General features: G+C 36.5%; 1 protein-coding gene across 8 annotated transcripts in view; it reads left to right on the top strand.

Moving 5' to 3' along the window:
* The window catches only part of CEP350 (centrosomal protein 350), a 183,063-nt gene that overhangs the window by 59,653 nt on the left and 101,473 nt on the right, over positions 1 to 21,937 (top strand). For all 8 annotated transcript variants that reach the window (XM_069065450.1, XM_069065449.1, XM_069065444.1 and 5 more), the window contains 5 exons: positions 1,211 to 1,872; positions 2,498 to 2,619; positions 12,906 to 13,960; positions 17,991 to 18,141; positions 19,882 to 20,021. In XM_069065450.1, coding sequence (XP_068921551.1) covers positions 1,211 to 1,872; positions 2,498 to 2,619; positions 12,906 to 13,960; positions 17,991 to 18,141; positions 19,882 to 20,021 — 2,130 coding nt within the window. The remainder of the gene's footprint in view (positions 1 to 1,210; positions 1,873 to 2,497; positions 2,620 to 12,905; positions 13,961 to 17,990; positions 18,142 to 19,881; positions 20,022 to 21,937) is intronic.

The following is a 21,937-nucleotide window of genomic DNA, read 5'->3' as shown; positions in this document are numbered from 1 at the left end:
TTCTGGAAGAAATGAAATAGTTGTCTACATAGAAAAAGTAAATGCAGGGTGGCCCAAAAGTCTTAGTGACATTTTTGTCACTAAGACTTTTGGGCCACCCTTGTATAACATAACATATATGGAATACATGATTTTTTTCAGTCTATATTTTCAACTACCTCTGTAAATAGACAGATAAATACACATCCTAAGAAACTAAAGAATTTAGCATGACAGCTGATATTTATAGTACATGTAAACAGGCATGTAATACATGCATACACACATACATACTAATATACAGTTTGCTTCCATATTAGTATGTGCCTGTGGGCAGGGTAGTGGTGGTAATAATAGTGGTTATGTATTTATATGTTTTAAATAACTCATCTTGAAATTGTGGCTGTTTTCCTTTTGTCCTAAGTAGATTGAAAGTTACCCTCATTTAGAAATTATCCAGTTCAATTAGGCAGGCTTTTATTGAATATCTTTTCTGTAGAAAGCACTGTGCTAGGTTCTAAGTAAAACTATAGTTAAATAAGGGACATTCTCTTCTCTTGTGAAACTTAGTTTAGAAGGAAGACATGTTAGATACAAAATACTATGTGATGAGTGAGAGCTTATGCAGAGTGCTATGTGAAGTTCTCCCTTCACAAGAGCATAATTTAAAATTACATTTAAGCTATTCCTAGAAATAGAAACATTTGTTTTCTGCAGGTATTATTAAAACATAAACATGATTATGCAGATAAATTGGGTAGCTAGAGGTTCATTTTAATTTTTTTGTGCCAGACATTAAATTACGACAAACTTTTAAAGAAATGGGTCTCTTTTGGAAATTCTCTGGTATATTCATACACATTTCATTCCCTAAACTTAGTGCTATTTTATGTGGCTTTATTAGTATTTTAGATTTACTTGCAGTGGGCTTCATTTGATATCTTTATGGTTTAGCTTTGGCATGTAGGTGCATGTTTATCTTTGCAAGGCCTAGGTGTTTTTAATGCATATTTTCCAAATTTAATTTTTAAAAAGTTGTTCTGCCCTTTTTTTAAAAAGAAGCCAGCTATTGTTTCTCTTTCCATTAAGAATTACAGATGACTTTTCATTGGTTACTTGACTATATATCTGTGAAAATGAAAAGAAATTGCCTTATCTATTTTTTAGTGCAATAAATTACTAGGAATGCATTTTATAATGTATTACTGTACTAATAATCTTTACTTTGCAGTTGGCCAAATTGGAAGAGCAGAATCTGACCCTAGATTGGATATGTCACATAAACGTCGTCATCCACGAAGCACAGAACGTTCACGGAGTAGGGTTCGGCCTGAGAATAACTTCAAGAAATTACCTGCTTCTCTCCCAGATAGTAAACCAGAGGAAGACACCTTAAACAAGGACTTTTTGCCAGTTGAAATTCGTGGAATTCTTGATGATCTTCAGCTGGATTCTGCACCACAAGCTACAAAGCAAGAAACTGGGGATCGGCAGAATCAGAAGCCTGTGGGACCAGCCCAGACTTCTAGGAGTCATAGCCCTGTTAAAAGAAAACCAGACAAATTAACAGCTAATGAAGATCCTCCTGTTATTTCTAAAAAGAGGCACTATGATACAGATGAAGTGCGCCAGTACATTGTTAGACAACAAGAGGAAAGAAAGAGGAGGCAGAATGAAGAGAAGAAGGCTCAAAAAGAAGCAACTGAACAAAAGAACAAACGACTGCAGGAGCTTTACCGGAAACAGAAGGAAGCATTTAGTAAAGTGAAAAATGTGCCGTCTTCTGAGCCTTCAGCAGCCAGGAGGTTACAGGAAACTTACTCTAAACTGCTTCTAGAACAAGCCTTATTACAAGAGCCATCTCATCAGCTGCATGTTACACAAGAATCACAGGTAGTTTTATACTTTTTAGGATAAAAATGTAGTGAGGGAGGAAATCACGTTTCAGAAAAGCTTGGGGTATTTTGCTGCATGATATGAAATGACCTATATAGCTCCTAATCCAGATGTCAATCATTCAGACAATATTAGGTAATGATAATGACTCCTTATATGTTAACTAAGATAGGGAGGGTTAGGGAATGAATAAAAGTAATAGAAAACAAAAAGTAAAATTGAATTTTCTTAGGATGGATATTAATCTTTGTATTCATTATCAAGGCTATTAATTACATTTTGGCATTAGATTTCTCACAAAATCTTGATGGAAAAAGTTAGATTGTAATAATAATAAATGTAGTTTTGTAGTTTATTATTATCCCTGAGGATATGGCATAGAGTAATATGAATGTTTAAATTTTATCCTTGTAATGATTAATTTTATGATACTTGGATGAGAGCAAAATGCTGTCAATTGATATTTTTATTTAAACCTTCACTTAAAGGAAAGCTAAATTTAATTGGTTTTACTTTCAAATACATGTATACATATGAACTAAAACTAAAGTGGCACTAGTTTGTTTTTTTTTAAAAGAATTTCCCGTTTTGATAAGGCTAACATAAATTTGATTTCTTGTAGGTAAGACCAGGGTACCAACCATCTGGAGAATCTGACAAAGAAAACAAAGTACAAGAGCGGCCCCCCAGTGCCTCTTCTAGTAGTGACATGTCTCTCTCGGAACCTCTGCAACCCCTTGTAAGGTAAGATGTGGAGAGAAATACTGCCAATTCAGAATAAAATAGGGAGTTTAATGTAACATTTAAAAAAAAAGTTTTACTAAGCCTTTTGGTTTTTACATATTAATCTTCCTGTATTCCACCATTCCTGCCATTGATCTTTTCTTGTGACAGATAAACAGATAAGCGAAATTCAACTGACAAAGCTACTATGTCTAATAAGGTATATACCATTTCATATCCATTATGTAACATAACACATTGCCCTTCTCTTCCATGCTCCATCCCAATCCCCTTGTTTACTGAAAGGAGAGAAGTATGTTTAAATTGTTCTTTAGAACTATGTGATTATTGCCTTAATCTGAGTAAGGTTGCCTTTTAATGTTGCCTTCATTGTGAAAATGTATCTTCACTCTTTTTTTTAAAAATTAATTTATTTTTAGTTTTCAATATTCATTTCCACAAAATTTTGAGTTACAGTTTTTTCTCCCCATATTTCCCCTACCTCCATCCAAAAATAGCAAGCCTACTGAATACCTCTTCCCCCAGGCTATTCTTTCTTATATCCTCCTCCATCACACCCCAACTTTCCAGCAGAACAAGATGGATTTCCATAATTCAATGCCTGTATATCCCATTTCCCAGTTGCATATAAAAAAATTTTTTTTTAAACATTATTTTTTAAAACTTTGAGTTCCGTGTTCTTTCCCTTCCTCCCTCCTCATCTGCCCCAACTAGGAAGACAAACAATTCAGTATAGGTTGTAGGTGTGTAGTTACCCAAATCATCTCCATAATTGTTATATTGTGAAAGACTAACTCTATTTCCCTCCATCCTGTCCTATCCCCCCCCCCAATTTCTCCTTTGGCCCTATCCCTTTTCAAAAATGTTTGCTTCTAATTACTCTCTCCCCCAATCTGCCCTCCCTTTTATTATTCCCCCTCTTATCCCCTAATCCCCTATTTTCCTGTAGGGTAAGATACCCAATTGAGTGTGTATGTTATTCCCTCCTTAATCCAAATTCAGTGAGAGTAAGGTCATTCCATTCCCTTTCACCTCTCTGCTCTTCTCCTCCATTGTAACAGTTTTCTCTTGCCTCTTTTATATGAGATAATTTTTTTTTTTTAAAGCAATCAGGGTTAAGTAACTTGCTCAAGGTTACACGGCCAGTTATTTCTGGGTGTGGTGCTGAGTATCTGAGCCCGGATTTGATCCAGGTCATACTCGCTGAGCCACCTGGCCGCTCCTAAGCAATTGGGGTTAAGTAACTTGCTCAAGGTTACACGGCCAGGTGTTTCTGGGTGGGTGCTAAGTGTCTGAGCCCGGGATTCGATCTCCAGGTCTTCTCAACACTGGAGCCAATGCTGTTACTCACTGTGCTACCTGGCCGCCCCGATATGAGATAACTTACTCTAACCTATCTTTCCCTTTCTCCTTCTTCCAGTAAATTCCTCTCACACCTCTTAATTTTATTTTTTAGATATCATCCCTTCCTACTCAGCTCATCTGGTGCCCTCTGTATATATATGAATATACATATGCCCACACTCACATATATATTTATATGCACATATGCCCTCCTATACATACATACATATATATTCCCTTCAATTATCATCATACTGAGAAAAGTCGTATGAGTTACAATTATCATTTTTCCATGTAGGAATGTAAATAGTTCAACTTTAATAAGTTCCTTATGATTTATTTTCCCTTTTACCTTCTCATGCTTCTCTTGCTGCTTATATTTGAAAGTCAAATTATCTGTTCAGCTCTGGTTTTTTCATCAAGAATGCTTGAAAATCCTCTATTTCATTGAATGACCATATTTTCCCCTGAAGCATTATACTTAGTTTTGTTGGGTAGGTGATTCTTGGTTTTAGTCCTAGGTCCTTTGACCTCTGGAATATCATATTCCAAGCTCTTCAATCCCTTAATGTAGAAGCTGCTAGGTCTTGTGTTATCCTGATTGTGTTTCTATGATACTCAAATTGTTCCTTCCTGACTTCTTGTAATATTTTCTCCTTGATCTGGGAACTCTGGAATTTGGCTATAATATTTCTAGGAGTTTTCTTTTTGGGATCTTTTTCAAGAGGTGATTGGTGAATTCTTTCCATTTCTATTTTGCCCTCTGGTTCTAGAATATCAGGGCAGTTTTGCTTGATAATTTCTTGAAAGAGGGTGTCTAGTTTCTTTTTTTGATCATGGCTTTCAGGTAGTCCAGTAATTTTTAAATTATTTCTCCTGGATCTATTTTCCAGGTCTGTGGTTTTTCCAATGAGATATTTCACATTGCCTTCTATTTTTTCATTTCTTTTTTTTTTTTTTTTTTTGCCTTTTGGAGGGCAATTGGGGGTAAGTAACTTGCCAAGGTTACACGGCTAGTTTTCTTGGTGGGTGTTAAGTGTCTGAGGCTGGAACCAAACTCAGGTCCTCCTGACTCTGGGCCCAGCGCTTTACTCACTGCACCACCTAGCTGCCCCCTATTTTTTAATTTCTTTGTATCTGTTTTATAGTGTCTTGATTTCTCATAAAGTCATTAGCTTCCAGTTGCTCCAATCTAATTTTGAAGGAGTTATTTTCTTCAGTGAATTTTTGAAATTCCTTTTCCATCTAGCAAATTTGACTTTTTAAAGCATTCATCTTCTCATTGGCTTTTTGGGCCTCTTTTGCCATTTGAGTTAGTCTATTTTTTAAGGTGTTGTTTTCTTCAGTGTATTTTTGGGTCTCCTTTAGCAGGCTGCTGACTCGCTTTTTATGATTTTCCTGCATCATTTTCATTTCTCTTCCCAATTTTTCCTCTACTTCTCTTACTTGATTTTCAAAATCCTTCTTGAGCTTCTCCATGGCCTGTAACCAGTTCATATTTTTCTTGGAGGCTTTTGATGCAGGAGTTCTGACTTTGCTGACTTCCTCTTGGTCCATGGCTTGATCCTTTTTGTCCTCAAAAAAGTATTCTGTTGTTTGTGCTTCCTGTGCTTGCTCATATTGCCAGCCAATTACTTGACCCTTGAGCTCTTTGTCACAGTAGAACTCTCTCTACTTCCAGAATGGAGAGAGCTGTGTTCCAAATTGCTAGGGTTTTTGCAACTGTCAGAGCTATTAGGAGGGCGCTGTCTGTACAGCCCCCACAAGCTCTGGCTCACTGGTCACACACCAGGACCACCACCCAAGACTATGATCCAGACCCAAGCAGGTTAAAGCAAGAGCGATTACCCTCTGAGTGGTCACTTGGTCCCCCTACAATCTGCAGGCCAGGAGCTCCTGAGGCAGCCACATGGCACAGCCGCCTTACCTCCGTTGCTTCTCTCTCCGGGGACAGCAGCTGGAACATGCTCTTCAGTACCACCCCCACCCCCCCAACAGAGTTCCCTACTGACCTTTTATTTTCTCTTTGGCATTTATGGGTTGAGAAGTCTGGAAGCCACCACAGCTGCTGGTTATTCACTCTTCTGAGGCCTGAGGCTGGAACCCACAGCTCCTGCAGGTCTGCGCTTGGCTCCCAGCATCCTGCAGTAGACCTTTCCTGTTGGCCTGCTGGCTGTCTTTAGTGGAAGTTTTGCTTTTCTCTGTCCTTTTGTGGGTCCTGTAGCTTTAAAATTTGTTTAGAGTAATTTTTTTACAGGTATTGGAATTGGAGCCAGAGCCCACTCCAAGTTTGTGCTTCTACTCTGCCATCTTGGCTCCACTCCCTCTTCATTTTTTTTTCCACTTTTTTTTTTATGAATTTGTTTGTTTCCTTTTAGTTTACAGGATTCAATTCCACAATTCCTTGAGTTTCACATTTTGTCCCCTTCCCTCCCCTCCCCACCATGGCAGCATATAGTCAAATATAGGATCTGTAAATACTTTCACATTATACATTAGTCAGGTTATAAAGACGGATTGTATCAGCTGGAATGAAAAATGGTAAAGAGGACATAAAACCAAATAAGAGAAGGAAGAAGATCAGGTATTTTGCTTTCACCTGGATATAAACTCAGTTCTTTCTAGTTCTTTCTCTGGATACACATATTTCTCTCCATCATGAGTCTTTTGGGATTGACTTATATCACTGCATTGCTGAGATGAGACCAGTCTATCAAAGTTGGTCATCACACATACGTTGTGTCTGTAATTGTATACAGATTTCTCCTGGTTCTACTCTTCTCACTCAGCATCAGTTTGTATAAGCCTCTCCAGGTAAATATGAAGACCATCTGCTCCTCGTTTCTTATAGCACAGTAGTATTCCACAACATGCATATACCACAACTTATTCAGCCATTCCCCAATTGATGGGCACCCCCTTAATTTCCAATTCTTTGCCACCACAAAAAGAGCCACTATAAACATTTTTGTACATATGGGTCTTTCTCCCACTTCTGTGATCTCTTTGGGATATAACCCTAGGAGTGGTATTGCTGGATCAAAGGGTATGAAAGTATTTATAGCCCTTTGGGCATAATTCCAGATTGCTCCCCAGAAAGGCTCGATCAGTTCACAACTCCACCAGCAATGCATTAGTGTTCCAATTTGCCCACATCCTCTCCAGCATTTATCATTTTCCTGTTTTGTCATCTTAGCCAATCTGACTGGTGAGATGTGGTACCTCAGAGTTGTTTTGATTTGCATTTCTCTAATCAATAGTGAATTAGAGCATTTCTTCATGTGCTTATAGATATCTTTAATTTTTTTCTCTGAAAACTGCCTGTTCATATCCTTTGACCATTTATCAATTGGGGAATGACTTGTATTCTTATAAATTTGACTCAATTCTCTGTATATTTTAGAAATGAGTCTTTTGTCAGAGACATAGGTTGTAAAAATTCTTTCCCAATTTCCCACCTCCCTCTTAATCTTGGTTATATTGGCTTTGTTTGTACAGAAGCTTTTCAATTTCATGTAGTCAAAATTATCCATTTTACATTTTATAATGTTCTCTAATTCTTGTTTAGTCATAAAGTCTTTCCCTCTCCACAAGTCTGATAGGTAAACTATTCCTTGTTTTAGGAGACTGCTTACAGTATCAGCCTTTATACCTAGATCATGCACCCATTTAGACTTGATTTTGGTATATGGTGTTAAATAATGGTCTATGCCCACCTCTTCTCTCTTTATATTTTCTTGGTTCCTTTTTTGTGAAGTTCATACAAATCTTTTCATGTTTCTCTGAATTTTTCATATCTGTCCTTTCTTTTGGTGCAGTAATACTCTGTTATAATGATACATGTTGTTGTTTAGTTGTTTTTAGTCATGTCCAACTTGTCAAAGATACTGGAGTGACTTGTCATTTCCTAAATTGAGGTAGAGTTATGTACCTTGCCCAGATCACATGGCTAGTAAGCTCCTGAGGCCAGATTTGAACTCTGGTCTTCCTGACTCTAGGCTTGGCACTCTATACACTACATCACCTTGCTGCCTAATATAATGAAAGATTATAATTTAGTAAACTCTTCCCAGTCAGTGGGTAACCATTTCCTTTTCAGATGCTTTTCTGCAACACAGTGCTGATATGAATATTTTGTTATGTATGGAACCTTTCTTTTTATCATTATCTTCCTTGGGGCATATGCTTTGTAGTAGGATCCCTGGGTCAAAAAGTAAGAACATTTTAGTAACTTTCTGCCCTCTAATTCCATATTGTTTCCCAGAAGGATTGAACATTTTATAATTCTACCAACTTATTAAGGTGTCCATCTTCTCATAGCTCTTCTAATATTGACTCTTAGGATCTTTTATTACTTTTAGAATTTGATAAATATGAAGCATAACCTCAGAATTTTAATTTGTATTTCTTTTTTTATTAATGATTTTGGAACATGTTATGTAGTTGTTTAACATAGATAGCATTTTATTCTTTCTGATGAGGTCATTTATCGTTCATATAAACTTTCTAATCTTCCTTAGAATTATTATGCCCTGGTGTACCTTTGATGTCTAATCAGCACCTGAAATTTAATTTAGTAAAAACTGAAAGCAACTCTAAACACCTGAAATTTAATTTATTAAAAACTGAAAGCAACTCTAAAAAGGCAGGTGCTCTCTCAAGTTCCTTCTGTTAGTATCAGTGGTGCATTCTTGTGACTCCAGTTCTGTAAATTTGAAGATCCCTCTCCAGTCTGAATTGATGATCCTGTCACTCAGAAGGACCCTGCAGTGGGCTGTAGTGGAACAAGTGCCAGAGGGGGTGTCCAAAAATTTGAGTTGAGCTCCTTACCTGCATGATCATAAGCAAGTCATCTGATTTCTGTGATCTTGTTTCCTTTAGAATGGGAATAAGGATAGTTTTCTAATACTTGCTATAATTTTATAATATAATAAAGCAAAATACAACTTTATAAGTTATATTAAATGCTATAGGTCTCTTCATTAGAGTAGGGATTTCTGTGCTGTAACTATGTTTCTCTAGCCTGGAGACTCTCACAAGCACATGGTATCCAAATGGAGGTTATTAAGTGCCCTTGGAGGCCATTCTCAGGATTTGGAGGACTCGGAAATCAAAAGGTTTCAAATATAGAGGAAAGTATCTTTAGAAATTTCTTAAATATGAAGAAAGAGAAATCTTTTCCTTGATCAAGTGTAATATTTACTGGCATGTACACTACTTAAAATATCTTGACAACTACATTTGTATATTTTGCATTTCTACTTAGTAAAATTGTATAATGTTGTACAGTGGCTTGAGAGCTAGATTTAGAGCCAGGAAGTCCTGAGTTCTGCTTCTCCAATATTGACTGTGTGCCCCTAAAGTAGTCACTTAACCTCTCAATGCTCTAGACTTTTTCTGAGATTTCAAGTTTCATAGAATGTGCCAGACTGGGAGGGAGTTTTTTCACATAGGTGTTCCCTACACCAATGAAATCACAAATCCACTTTCTATCTCTGCCCCTTGTAATCAGTATTTTGTTCCATTGTTATTAAAAAAATATATTTTTATATTTAGTTGAAATCTCCCTCCAGTGATGTCTACCATCTGGTCCTAGTTTTGCCAGTGGAGAACACAGAATGACTCTTCTTAGTGTCTGCTTGGCAGCCCTTCACATATTTAGAGAGGTGTACCATGTTTCCCGTTCTTCTTTTTTATAGACTAACTTTCTCATTTCTTGAGTCATTGATCATATATCATGGTTTTCAGACTACAATTACAGACATCTTTAGATGTTTTTTTTATCATGTCAGTGTGTTTCTTAAAATGAAAATGTAATTTGCAGAACTGAACATACTTCTTCAGTTGTTTCCTGATGAGCAGAAACTGCGGTGCATCTTTATTTCCTGCCTGTCATTTAGATTTTATGTTTATACTAATACAACCTAAGACTGAGTTAACTTTTTTCTTTGAAGGCATAGTGTTGACTCAGGTTAAGCTTGGGGTCAGTTAAAACACCCCAGATTTGTTTTTGCACAAGCTACTACTATGTCTTCTTTTTTTTTTTTTTTGGAGGGGGGGAAGGTAGGGCAGTTGGGGTTAAGTGACTTGCCCAAGGTCACATGGCTAGTTTTGTGTTAAGTGTCTGAGGCTGGATTTGAACTCAGGTCCTCCAGGGCCGGTGCTCTATTCACTGTGCCACATAGCCGTCCCTATGCTTAGTGTTCATTACCCACCTTTACTTGTGCATTAAAATGTAAAAATCAGACAGTACTGAATTTTGGGACTTCATAATTATCCCTGTTGAATTTTATTCTGTTGCTTTTGACCCAAAGTTCATTCACGTCCAAATAAGTTTGAATGTTAATTCTGTCTCTCCTAACTTTGCGTCATCCTGCAAATTTGACATGTTCCTATGTTTTCATCACAGTTATTGATAAAAAATTTAAACTAAACAGAACCAATAATAATAACAACTTCATTAATATGTTTAATAAAGGTTTGCAAAGTTCCTTTCTAACCACAATCCTAAGAGTTATTGTAGATATTATTCTTATTTGATAGGTGAGGAAACTAACTCAGAGAGGCTTACTGCCATAGTTTATACAGAGGATGTCAGATCCAGGAACTGAACAGCCTCTTCTGACTAGAGGACTGGTACTCTTTTCCTTTTGAGATCCTTTGTTGTTTTGGCCTTTCTGTTTCTGTCTTTTGTCTATATTCTGTAGTGGACCACAGCAACATGAACACATTTAATATACTTATTCCAACTTAGGATCCAAAGATATGATGTTATATTCAGCCACATTAATATACATTCTTCTTCTTTCTTGCCATATACTGGTGTATTCCCTTCTATTGTCTCCCCGTTCCCCTTTACTCACCCCACCCCCACCCCCACCCTCCACACACACTTCCCTATGCCATCCTGTCATCAGTGAGAAGAAAGTGCTTAGAGTTAGGAACCTTCTCAGCTTCAATTTTATAACTGTAAAATGAGGGGAAAAGTACCTACATTACAAGGTGGTTGTGAGAACCAAATGGTATAATTTATGTAAAGGACTTCAATTTTTGTTATTTTTGAGACTAGGTCTTTCTGTCTCACTCAGATTCCTAAGTACAGTGGTCATGTATGGACCTAATCCCAGTACTGATAGGCAGAAAGGATTTTACCTACTCTATTTCCAACCTGGACAGATTTGTCTCTCTTTAGGCAACGTGATGTCTGTTCTTCCTGCTCTCTCCTCTTCACTGCTGCCTTCCCCCTCCCCTACTCCCCATTTTGCTGCCAGACTTAGTATGGACACCTTTGTAAACCATAAAGGGCTATAAACATGTCAGCTGTCATCATCACCATCAGATCTGGATATTCTTCCCCCCCTCCACCTTTTTTTGTTTAACTTTGGATTTATAAACTTGTGGTTTTTTTTTTAAATTGATAATTTTATTTCAGTTGTGATTAGTTTTCCTTTGTAATCCTGTCTATTTTATGCATTTGCAACCAATTATTCTGAGAATGGGTCCATAGGCTTCACCAAACTACCAAAAGGATCCATGACACAAAAAAAGTTAAGAAACCCTGAACTCTATAGTCATTAACATGGCACTGGGTAGAAGTTGGCTTCTTGCAGATGCTGTTCTTTCTTGGATTTACAACTAAGTCCTGCTGTCCTTTATCTTTTAGTAATTCTTTTTTTTTTAATAAGCAGTTGGGGTTAAGTAACTTGCCCAAGGTTACACAGCCAGTTTTTTTTTTTGGTGTGGGTATTAAGTATCTGAGGCCAGAACCGATCCTGGGTCCTCCTGACTCCGGGGCCAGTGCTCTCACTTACTGTGCCACTAGCCTCCCTTTAGTAATTCTTTATAAATACCTTTTTTCCTCCTTCCTTCTCTGCTCCATCCCTATTCCCAGATATTTCATCATCAGTCCTTAGAATGTAGTCACTTCTCTTACAGAGCAAAGTTTATAATAAAATAAATTCACAGTCTCCACAGTTTCTTTTAAGCCTGTAGTCCTAAGGATCCTTTTACCTTATCTAATTCTTACAGAGGCTTCCATTATCCCAGTTCTCAGTATTTGTAATCTATGGGCCATTATATCACCCATGATATAGTGTTTGGCATTTCATAAGGGTTTGGTACTTATTCCAGATTGACAGTAAACAATATTTTTATTCGAGTCATCTTGAATGCCATTTAGTATCACTTTATTTTTATATTCAGGACTACAAAGTTAAACAATTTATTTGTTTATTATTTGATTTGTGGTGGCAGAGTTTAGTCACTAAGTCATGTCCAACTCTTTGTGATTCTATTTGGGATTTTCTTGGCAAAGATTCTGGAGTGGTTTGCCATTTCCATTTCCAGCTTATTATACAGATGAGGAAGCTGAAACAAAAAGGGTTAAGTGACTTGCCCAGGATCACACAGCTAGTAAGTGTCAAAGACTGGGTTTGACCTTAGGTCCCCTTGACTCAGGGCCAGCACTCCATCCACTGGGCCACCTAGGTCATCCCAATTTGCTTAGTACATACAAGTATTTCTCCTTATCTTGATTTTAACCTCCTTATAGGTAGCCACAAATAAACCTGTTTTAATCCCCTGTATCAGTTAATCAGTAAGCATTTATTAAATGTTTACTATGTGATAAGCATTGGGGATACAAATAAAAACAGAAATTGTCTCTGCTCTCAAGGAACTTATATTCCATTTTAGGAACTGAATATACATTTACTGATTTTAATTTGCATCTGAGTACTATATTCATATTAATATATAGCAATCTTAAATTTTTTCCACATGATATTTACGGGCCTCAGATTGTAAATACTCAGTTAAAAATTTTGATCTATTGATATTTTATTATTTGGATATTCTATAATTCATAGTTTTTAAATAAATTGTCTTAATTATCAAAAAGATATATACATCGGTGAACCTAATTGGTACTACTTTTTTTCCAGAAGTGATTTGGTAGAACCAGCATGGATGCAGCCAGACAGGTTGAGCCCAAGGACCTATACTCCCCAACAGCCACTTATTGAAGCAACTGGAAGTTTACTGTCCCAGCTTTTGGACCTAGAGCATGTAGGGACTTTGCAGAAGGACTTTGAATCTATATTGTCAACCAGGAGAAACCAAGGTGTAGGCACAGGGCCATGGACTTTGACACCACAACTGTATACGACCTCAGCAACTACACAGCAAGATGCCTTGATAAAACCTAGTCCAAACCAGTACAGAAGTAAGTTAGATAGAATTGAAGCCCTAAAAGCAACAGCAGCTTCTTTGTCCAGCAGAATTGAAAGTGAAGCCAAGAAATTAGCTGGCGCAAACATTAACTATGGAACAACATGGAACACTGATTATGATGTGCAGCAAGGTCCCCAGGAGGATGGACATTGGGCTAAGCCTGTGAGTCCACCTGTGAGAGAAGAGAATGAAGATATTTTTTCTGCCAGAATTCAAAAGATGCTCGGGACCTGCATATCTCACACAAGCTTTGATGATAATCTTCCAGGAGTGGGAAACCTTAGTGAGTTTAAAAAACTTCCTGAGATGATTAGGCCTCATAGTTCTGTATCAAGCTTTGGATTACGATCACCTCATAAACCAGAAGGATTACTAGCACAGTTAAAGAGACATACTGATTCTCCTGCCTCTGACACCCAGGTTTGTGGTCAAGACAAAGTCAAAATATCTCATGATTCAAGCACAGATTCTGTTAGTGAAGGGCCTCTTCTTAGTGAGGGAAGCCTCTCTGAGGAAGAAGAAGGCAAGGGTGGGCGCTCCCCTGTGAAGATGGTGACAGAAATCTTCAAGGAAAAGGAATTCTGTGCTGGGGAAAGAAATGCCTATGAACCTATCAAAGAGTTCCAAAGAGATGCTGAGAAATTCTCACCACTTTTTGGACAGACAGGTGGCGCACAAAGCAGAGGATCATGGGAGGAATTGGCAAAAGGAAGTCCACATAGTGTCATTAACATTTTTGCAAAATCTTATCAACTCTATGGAAAAGGTGAGAAAAATCAATAAATCTTTTCTTATTTTTAAGATACATTGTTTAATTTCTATACTGTATATATATGTGTTTCATTTACAGGGAAGGATTTCATTGATACTAGGGACTATTGATAGGGAAACTCCTTCTGCCAATGGGAGTCAGCACCTGCTCCGGAATTTATAGACTTTGAGCTGTCTAGAGCTCTGAGAGATTGACTTTTTTTTTTAGATTTTTCTTTTTTGCTTTTTTTGGAGGGGGGGAGGTAGGGCAATTGAAGTTAAGTGACTTGCCCAGGGTCACATGGCTAGTTTTGTGTGTGTGTGTGAAGTGCTTGAGGCTGGATTTGAACTCAGGTTCTCCTGACTCCAGGGCCCGTGCTCTATTCACTGCACCACCTAGCTACCCCAATTAAGTGACTTAAAAAAAAAAGTTTTATTTTCAGCTCAGAATTCTCTTTTCTCCCATCTACTCTTAACAGCCCCCCTTAAGAGAACATGAAAAATAAAGCCTATTATGAACATGTAGACCCAAGCAAAACAAATTAACCATAATAATCATTTTCTTCCCCTGGGCAAAATATGTTTCAGGGTGCAGTCTTGAGTCTATCACTTCTCTCTCTGGAGGTGAATGGCATGTTTCATCACAAGTCCTCTGGAAATTGTGTTTGGTCTTTTTACACTGATCAGAGATCCTGAGTCTTGCAAAGGTTTGTCCTTAGGATATTGCTGTTCTTGTAGAAACTGTTCTCCTTCCTTCACTTTGCATCAGTTCATACAGGCTTTCGTTTTTCCAAAACCATCTCCTTTGTCATTTCTTATAGCATAATAGTATCTACATTCATATAACATAATTTATTCATTCATTCCCTAATTGATGGGCACCCCCCTCAGTTTCCAATTCTTTGTCACCACAAAAAAAAGATGTAAATATTGCTGTACATATAGGTCCTTTTCCTCTTTAATCTTTTTGGTGTATAGATCTGAAAGTATATCACAGTTCAGTAGTTTTTTGAGTATATTTCAAATTGCTTTCTCGAATGGCTATACTAATTCAAAGCTTTACTAACAGTGCATTAATATACCTTATTTCTCACATTCCCTCCAGCATTTGTCATATTTTTTTGTCAACTTTGCCCATCTGATGTGTGTGAGGTGGTACATCAGAGTTGTTTTAATTTGCATTTTGCTAATTATTAATAACTTTGAGCATTTTTACATATTACTTGATATATTGGGTTTCTTTCTCTGAAAATTGCCTGTTTACATTTTTTTAAATGACATTTTCCCCCAATTACAAGTAAAAAAATTTTTTTTACATTTAAAAAAAATTTTTGATTTTCAGATTCTCTGTCTGTCTGTCTCTCTCCTTTCCTTCTCCCTCCCTGAGATGGTAAGCAATTTGATATAGGTAATACATGTGCAGTCATGTAAAACATATTTCTATATTAGTCATTATGTGGATGAACCAAACCAAAAAAAAAAAAAAGTAAAGAAAGTAATCTGTATTCAGACTCTATCAGTTTTTTTCTTTGGAGGTAGCTAGTATTTTTCGTCTTGAGTCCTTTGGGATTATCTTGGATCATTGTATTACTGATAATAGCTAAGTCATTCACAGTTGTTCCTCATATAGTTTTGCGGTTGCCATGTACAGCCTTCTCCTGGTTTTGCTCACTTCACTCTGCATCTGTTCACGTAAGTCCTTCCAGGTTTTTCTGAAATATGCCTGCTTATCATTTCTTATTGTGTAATATTTCATTACCATATATCACAACTTGTTCGGCCATTCCCCAGTCAATGGGCATCTGTTCATATCTTTTGACTATTTGTCTGTTGAGTAAGTTAAGTGATTTTCTCATGGTTTCACAGTCAGTATATTTAAGAATAAGGACTGGAATTTAGGTTTCCTTAGCTCTGAAGTCAGTGTTATCTCCATCCCATCTTTGTGCTTCCATATAACATGCTTGAACATATTTTCAAGTAGTGATCTCTTACAGTAGTGACCATACTGTTACCATCGAAATTATTCATAAACTTCCACTAAAATATGAGTAATATGATATTTAACAAAAAGTTTTCTAATTAATGAAAGTGTATTCTTTATGTTTTCATTTCTTCTAATAGCATAAGACAGTGGAAGAAATGTAGAGAAATTTACTTATGAAATAGTCTAGTTCAGATGAAATTTAAGTGACTAAAGTATGTAGTATGGATTCTTAGGTTTTCTATTCAGAGTTATGAACCTAAATAGAATCTATTGATTGATACGTTTGAATTGTAGATGATGTTGGGAGTAGATAGGGTTAGTGGATTGTGAGAGAGAAATAAATTTAGAACTTAGTCTGAAAAATCATCATATTGGTTTTTATTATTTGAAAATGTAGTAGTCAGACTTTATATACAAATTCATGATGTAGCCAGAAATGTTGAGGCTACAAACAAAAATTTTTTTACTATATTTATCCCTATCTCTTTTTCTTCTCCCGTGTGTTAAGGAGTGTTAAGGGTCCCTTCATCTTGTCTTTTCGAGTTGCCATATTTTCCAGAAACACTTGACCCAGAGTATGCCTGAGTTCCTGAAAGGACAAAGGCCCCACACCCTCCCTGCCCCAGGTGATATAATGTGTTGTTTGCATCCCAAACTGGACTCCCTGTATGTCATTGGGAGTCAAGATAGGAACCAGTTAGTCTGCACTAGGCTGAGAAATAGCTTGTGCAGCTGGGACCCTTGTAGATAAGTAGATCATCCTGTTTTCATAGTCTAGCATTTCCCAAGGGAAAAGAATGTGGCTTTTCCCATTACCTTGCCCCCTTCCTTTCAGGAGGGAATTTGTCCTTTTCCCACCTTTACTGCTGCTTTCCTCCTTCCATGTCATGCCCCTTTAGGTGAAGATTTCTGGTACCTCCTCCTCCCCTTGTCTGGCACAAAATTCTATATGGATTGCAAACTCTTTGGATTCCACATGTATGCTCATTTCTCTTGTAATAAACCTAGCTTTCGTGTAAGTTTTGTGAAGTTGTGATTGCCTGTTGGCTCCAGGTGCTTTTAAAGGATCTCCTCTAAGTACTCTCTTCTCTACCTGGATTCCATCTACCTGGATTCCATCTTTGCTGACATGCTGAGAGAATTCCCCACCTCTAGTTTAATGTGTACTTTGTGCGAGCTATCACTGCATTGTGGGTAGCTTTTGCTGCTTGCATTTACTTTAGAATTCAGTAATGGTGAGGATATTGAATTAGGGCTGAGAAGATCTCAGTTATCTAGTGATATCTTTATTACTTGTACACTTTGTGACCTATGGGCTGCAATTTTCTCAGTGTAAAATAAAGGGATTAGACCAGATGTACTCTGAGCTTCTTTCTAGGTCTAACATTCTTTGAATGTTAGCCATTATTTGAAGGAAGGCCATTATTTTCTATGTTTTGGTGCGTTTGTGTCCTCTGTTGCTTTCCTTTGTTAAGTATTCTTCTAGGAAGGCAATTTAAGTTAATGGTTTAAAGTGGTTCTTGTGTTGTTTTTTAAAATTTTTTCTTAAATTTAAAAATAAAACAATGCTAGATGTAGTACATGATTTTTATTTACTCTAAGAATACTTCTTTTAATAACAACTATAAGCAATAATAAACTTTAGTGTTTATATAGCACCTCTTATATACCATACACTGTGTTAATGCTTTATAAATATTATTTCACTTGATTTTCATATCAACCTTGAGGTAGGTGTTGTTATTACCCCCATTTTGGTGTTGTTATTATTTCCATTTTACAGTTGAGGAAACTGAAGTAAACAGATTAAATGACTTGCCTGAGGTTATGCAACTATTAAATATCAGAGGCTGGGTTTGAATTTAGGTCTTCCTGACTCCATGTCTAAAACTCTAGTTATTTACCACCTAGCCTCATTTCCTTCTAGCCCTCCTGTTGCTATAGATCTGTTTTGAAAACCATCTTTGTTGGTTTGAAAGTTTGAATTACTTGGAGAAAATCTTCATATTGAGGAATGCCTATGATTCATATTTACCCCATCTTGATAATATCTTTTTGACAGGTTTTGAAGACATGTTGGATAAAGGATCACCAGTGTTGCGGCCTTTGCTTCCCATTACAACTCCTACAGGCAGTATTTCATATGAAGATGATTTTGTGTCCTCTCCAGCAAATGGGACGTTGACAGAAAAAAAATCTGGTTATGAACCTATGTAAGGATATTTTTAGAGTATGAATTGAAATATGAAAAAAGAAAATTACATAATAGGAATGGTTTGAAAGTTATTCAGATTTGCCTTTCAAAATTATTCATATTAGTATGTCTGCTAAAGGAGAAACTTTATTTATGGGAAAAAAAGTAAAATTGAATTTCTGTGCTTGACATAATGGCTCTCTACTATAATCTTTAATACTTTGGCAGGCTGAGGCTGGTAGATCTCTTGAGTTGAAAGTTCTGAGCTAAAGGTGATTGGGTGTTCTTATGATACACTTATGGTAAGCTTCCCAGAGGGCAAACTGCCCCAGGTCAGAAAAACAGACCAGGCCAAAACTTTTGTGTTGATTGCTATGGAGATTTAGCCCATGAGTGACCACTGCACTTACAGCCTAGGGGAAATGGGAAGACACAATGTCCAAAAATAAATAAACTAAAAAGTTGAATTTCTGTGATAGAGTTCAGATAAATCAGATTCTTGTTTCACTTTCTTTAGATTTGTTACAAAGGTTTTCTCCCCATTAATTTGTCATGTGATTTACTTGTCATATTCAGCAGCAGTCTTTTTTTTTTTTTTTGGCATGCTTTTGCTCAGAATAATGAATTAAGGAAATTATCAGTCAAAATTGTTAAATATTGGTTAAGATGAAATTTTAGAGAGAATTACAAAGAAAATGTATAAAAATAAAAGTTTTAATGAGATCTTATTTCTTTTTTTATAAATTAATTAATTTATTTTTAGTTTACAACATTCAGTTCCACAAGCTTTTGAGTTCCAAATTTTCTCCCTCTTCTTCTCCTCCCCAAGACAGCATGCAATCTGATACAGATTCTACATATACCTTCACATTGAACATATTTTCACTTTAGTCTTGTTGTACAGAAGAATTATAACCAATGGTATGAACCATGAGAAAGAAGAAACAAAACAGAAGGAGATCAAATAGTTTGTTTCAGTCTGCATTCAGGCTCTGTTATTCTTTCTCTGGATGCAGATAGCTTTTTCAAGCATGAGTCTTTTGGGGTTGTCTTGGAACATTGTATTGCTGAGAGGAGCCAAGTCTATCAAAGTTAGTCTTCAAAGATACAGTGTGTCTGTAATTGTGTATAGTGGTCTCTTGGTTCTGCTCCCCTCACTCAGCATCAGTTCATATAAGTCTTTCCCGGTTATTCTGAAGTCTGTCTGCTCATCATTTCTTATAGTGCAACAGTATTCTGTCACATTCATATACCACAACTTGTCCAGCCATTCCCCAATTGATGGGCATCCCCTTGATTTCCATTTCTTTGCCATCCCAAAAAGAGCTGCTATGAATATTTTTGTACATATGGGTCCTTTTCCCATTTGAGTAATCTCTTTGGGATACCACCCTATAAGTAGTATTACTGGGTCAGAGAGTGAGATCTTATTTCTACAAAGGCTGTTTTGTATAGCAGTGATATGCTATTGTTTGATAAATATATGGTTAAATATGTTAAATAGATTCTCTTATCATAGATCTAAATTTGATTTTGTCATGCTTTAATGGTCTAGATGTAGGTGACTTTACTTAGGAAAGATGAAGGCATAGTGATTGTAAGACAATTTAAAAAAGAAGTAAAATGGATCTCTTCCTTGATTTCAGTCCTTTCTGCAGGCTAAATGGAATGTATATATGTGTATATTTAGTTTGCAGTGTGTGAATATTTAATGGCATTTTTTTCTTATTTTTTAAAACTATTATTTATTTTATTATAGTATCAGTAGTAGCAGTTCGAGCATTCAGGAAGAGCCTTCTAGCAGGAAATCCCAACATTCAGCGGGATCTCAGTCTGTCACATCATCTCGTTCATCTGCTTCTTCCAAAGGAAAGAAAGGAAGAAAGGAAAAGAAAGAATGTAAGTGCTCTACATTTGTAGAGAGCACCTTATACTTTTTTGGTAATTTTTAGACATCCTTTATTTCAGTTTAAGGAAATGAGGAAAAGTCAGAAATGAAAAAGTCCAATAAGGAAAGGATAGGATTCTTAGTGCTATTTCTTACTATTTTTAAAAAATACATTTTCAAATATTTATCATGTTTTTAAGCGCGTATTTTTTTTTAATAAGGCATTGGTGTAACTATCTCAGTAGTGAACCTTTTTAACAGAATGCCCTTTGTTTCAACTAAAACTTTAAGAAATGTCTTTTATAATATTAATACAATAACTAATGCTTTATGATTCACTCTGACGAGTGTTGTTGTTTACTTGCAGTAATAAGAAAATATACTCTGTTTTAGTGTTTATAAAATAATAATAGCAGACTTTTCTGTAACATTTTAAGCATTGCAAAGTGCTTTGTATATATTATCTTGTTTAATTTTATTAAATCACAGAATTGGAGGAACCTTAGAAGTTAAAAGAGTTACTGAGTGTAGCTCATACCCAAACATGTATACCCTCTGTGATCTGCTAGACCAAGTGTCCATCTAGCATCCTTTTGAAGACTTCTGGGATTAATGAATCCACTACTCTTTGAAGTAGTCAGTTTCACTTTAAGACAGTTTGATTGTTATGTTTCTTCTTATGCTAAGTCCATCTCTAGCTTCCATTTTTCTGAGGATCTGTTTTCTGGTGACAAGTGAAGGAAGTTTGCATCCCTTCTTTATCCATTCAGATACTTGACATCTGTCATGTCTCTACTCAGTCTTTTTCTTTACTTTCTACAATCTTTATGCGGCATGATCTGTTTTCTTGATGTGGTGCTCAGAACTCATTCTGACCAACTAAGGTGTAGAATACAATGGGACTGTTATTTTCCTTACTTTGAATGTTGAACTCTTAATTCACTTTAAGATCACTTTAGCTTTTTTGGTTACCATGTTACTCTGTTGATTGATGTTGCTCTTGTCTGAACTTTGAGGTTAATTTAAAAAAAATTAATTTATTTTTAGTTTTCAATATTCATTTCCACAAGATTTTGAATTCCAAATTTTCTCCCTATTTCTCCCTCCCCACCCACCCCTAAATGTCATGCATTCTGATTATCCCTTCCTGCAGTCTGCCCTCCCTTCTATTCCCCTGCTTTCCCTCCACCCCTTATCCACTTCTCCCTTACTGTCTTGTAGGGCAAAATAGATTTCTATACCCCATTGCCTGTATATATTATTTCCTAATTGCATGTAAAAACAGTTTTTCATATTTGTTTTCAAATCTTTGAGTTCCAAATTCCCTCCCTTTCTCCTTCCACACCCACCCTCATTGAGAAGGCAAAGGTATACATGTGTAGTTATGCAAAACACTTCAATAATAGTCATGTTGTGAAAGACTAACTATATTTCCCTCCATCCTGTCCCACCCCCAATTTATTCTATTTTTTCCTTTGACCCTGTCCCTTTTCAAAAGGGTTTGCTTCTGACTACTCTCTCCCCCAGTTTGCCTTCCCTTTTATCATTCCTCCCCCTCATCCCCTTCCCCCCTACTTTCCTGTAGGGTAAGATACCCAATTGAGTGTGTATGTTATTCCATCCTTAAGCCAAATCTTATCAGAGTAAGGTTCACTCATTCCCTCTCACCTCCCTCTTCACCTCCATTGTAAAAACTTTTTCTTGCCTCTTTTATGTGAGATAATTTACTTCATTCTGTCTCTCCCTTTCTCCTCCTAATATATTCCTGTCTCACCCCTTAATTTTATTGTTTAGATATCATCCCTTCATATTCAACTCACCCTATGCCTTCTTTCTTTCCTTTCCTTCCTTCCTTCCTTCCTTCCTTTTTTCTTTCCTTCCTCTCTTTCTCTCTCTCTCTCTCTCTCTCTCTCTCTCTCTCTCTCTC

This window comes from Petaurus breviceps, unplaced genomic scaffold (genome assembly GCF_028583685.1).
Source record: "Petaurus breviceps papuanus isolate PSGF00001 unplaced genomic scaffold, PetGlider_PUasm1.0 90692, whole genome shotgun sequence".
In the NCBI taxonomy this organism is placed as follows: domain Eukaryota; kingdom Metazoa; phylum Chordata; class Mammalia; order Diprotodontia; family Petauridae; genus Petaurus; species Petaurus breviceps.
This window is presented reverse-complemented; position numbering and strand designations above follow the sequence as displayed.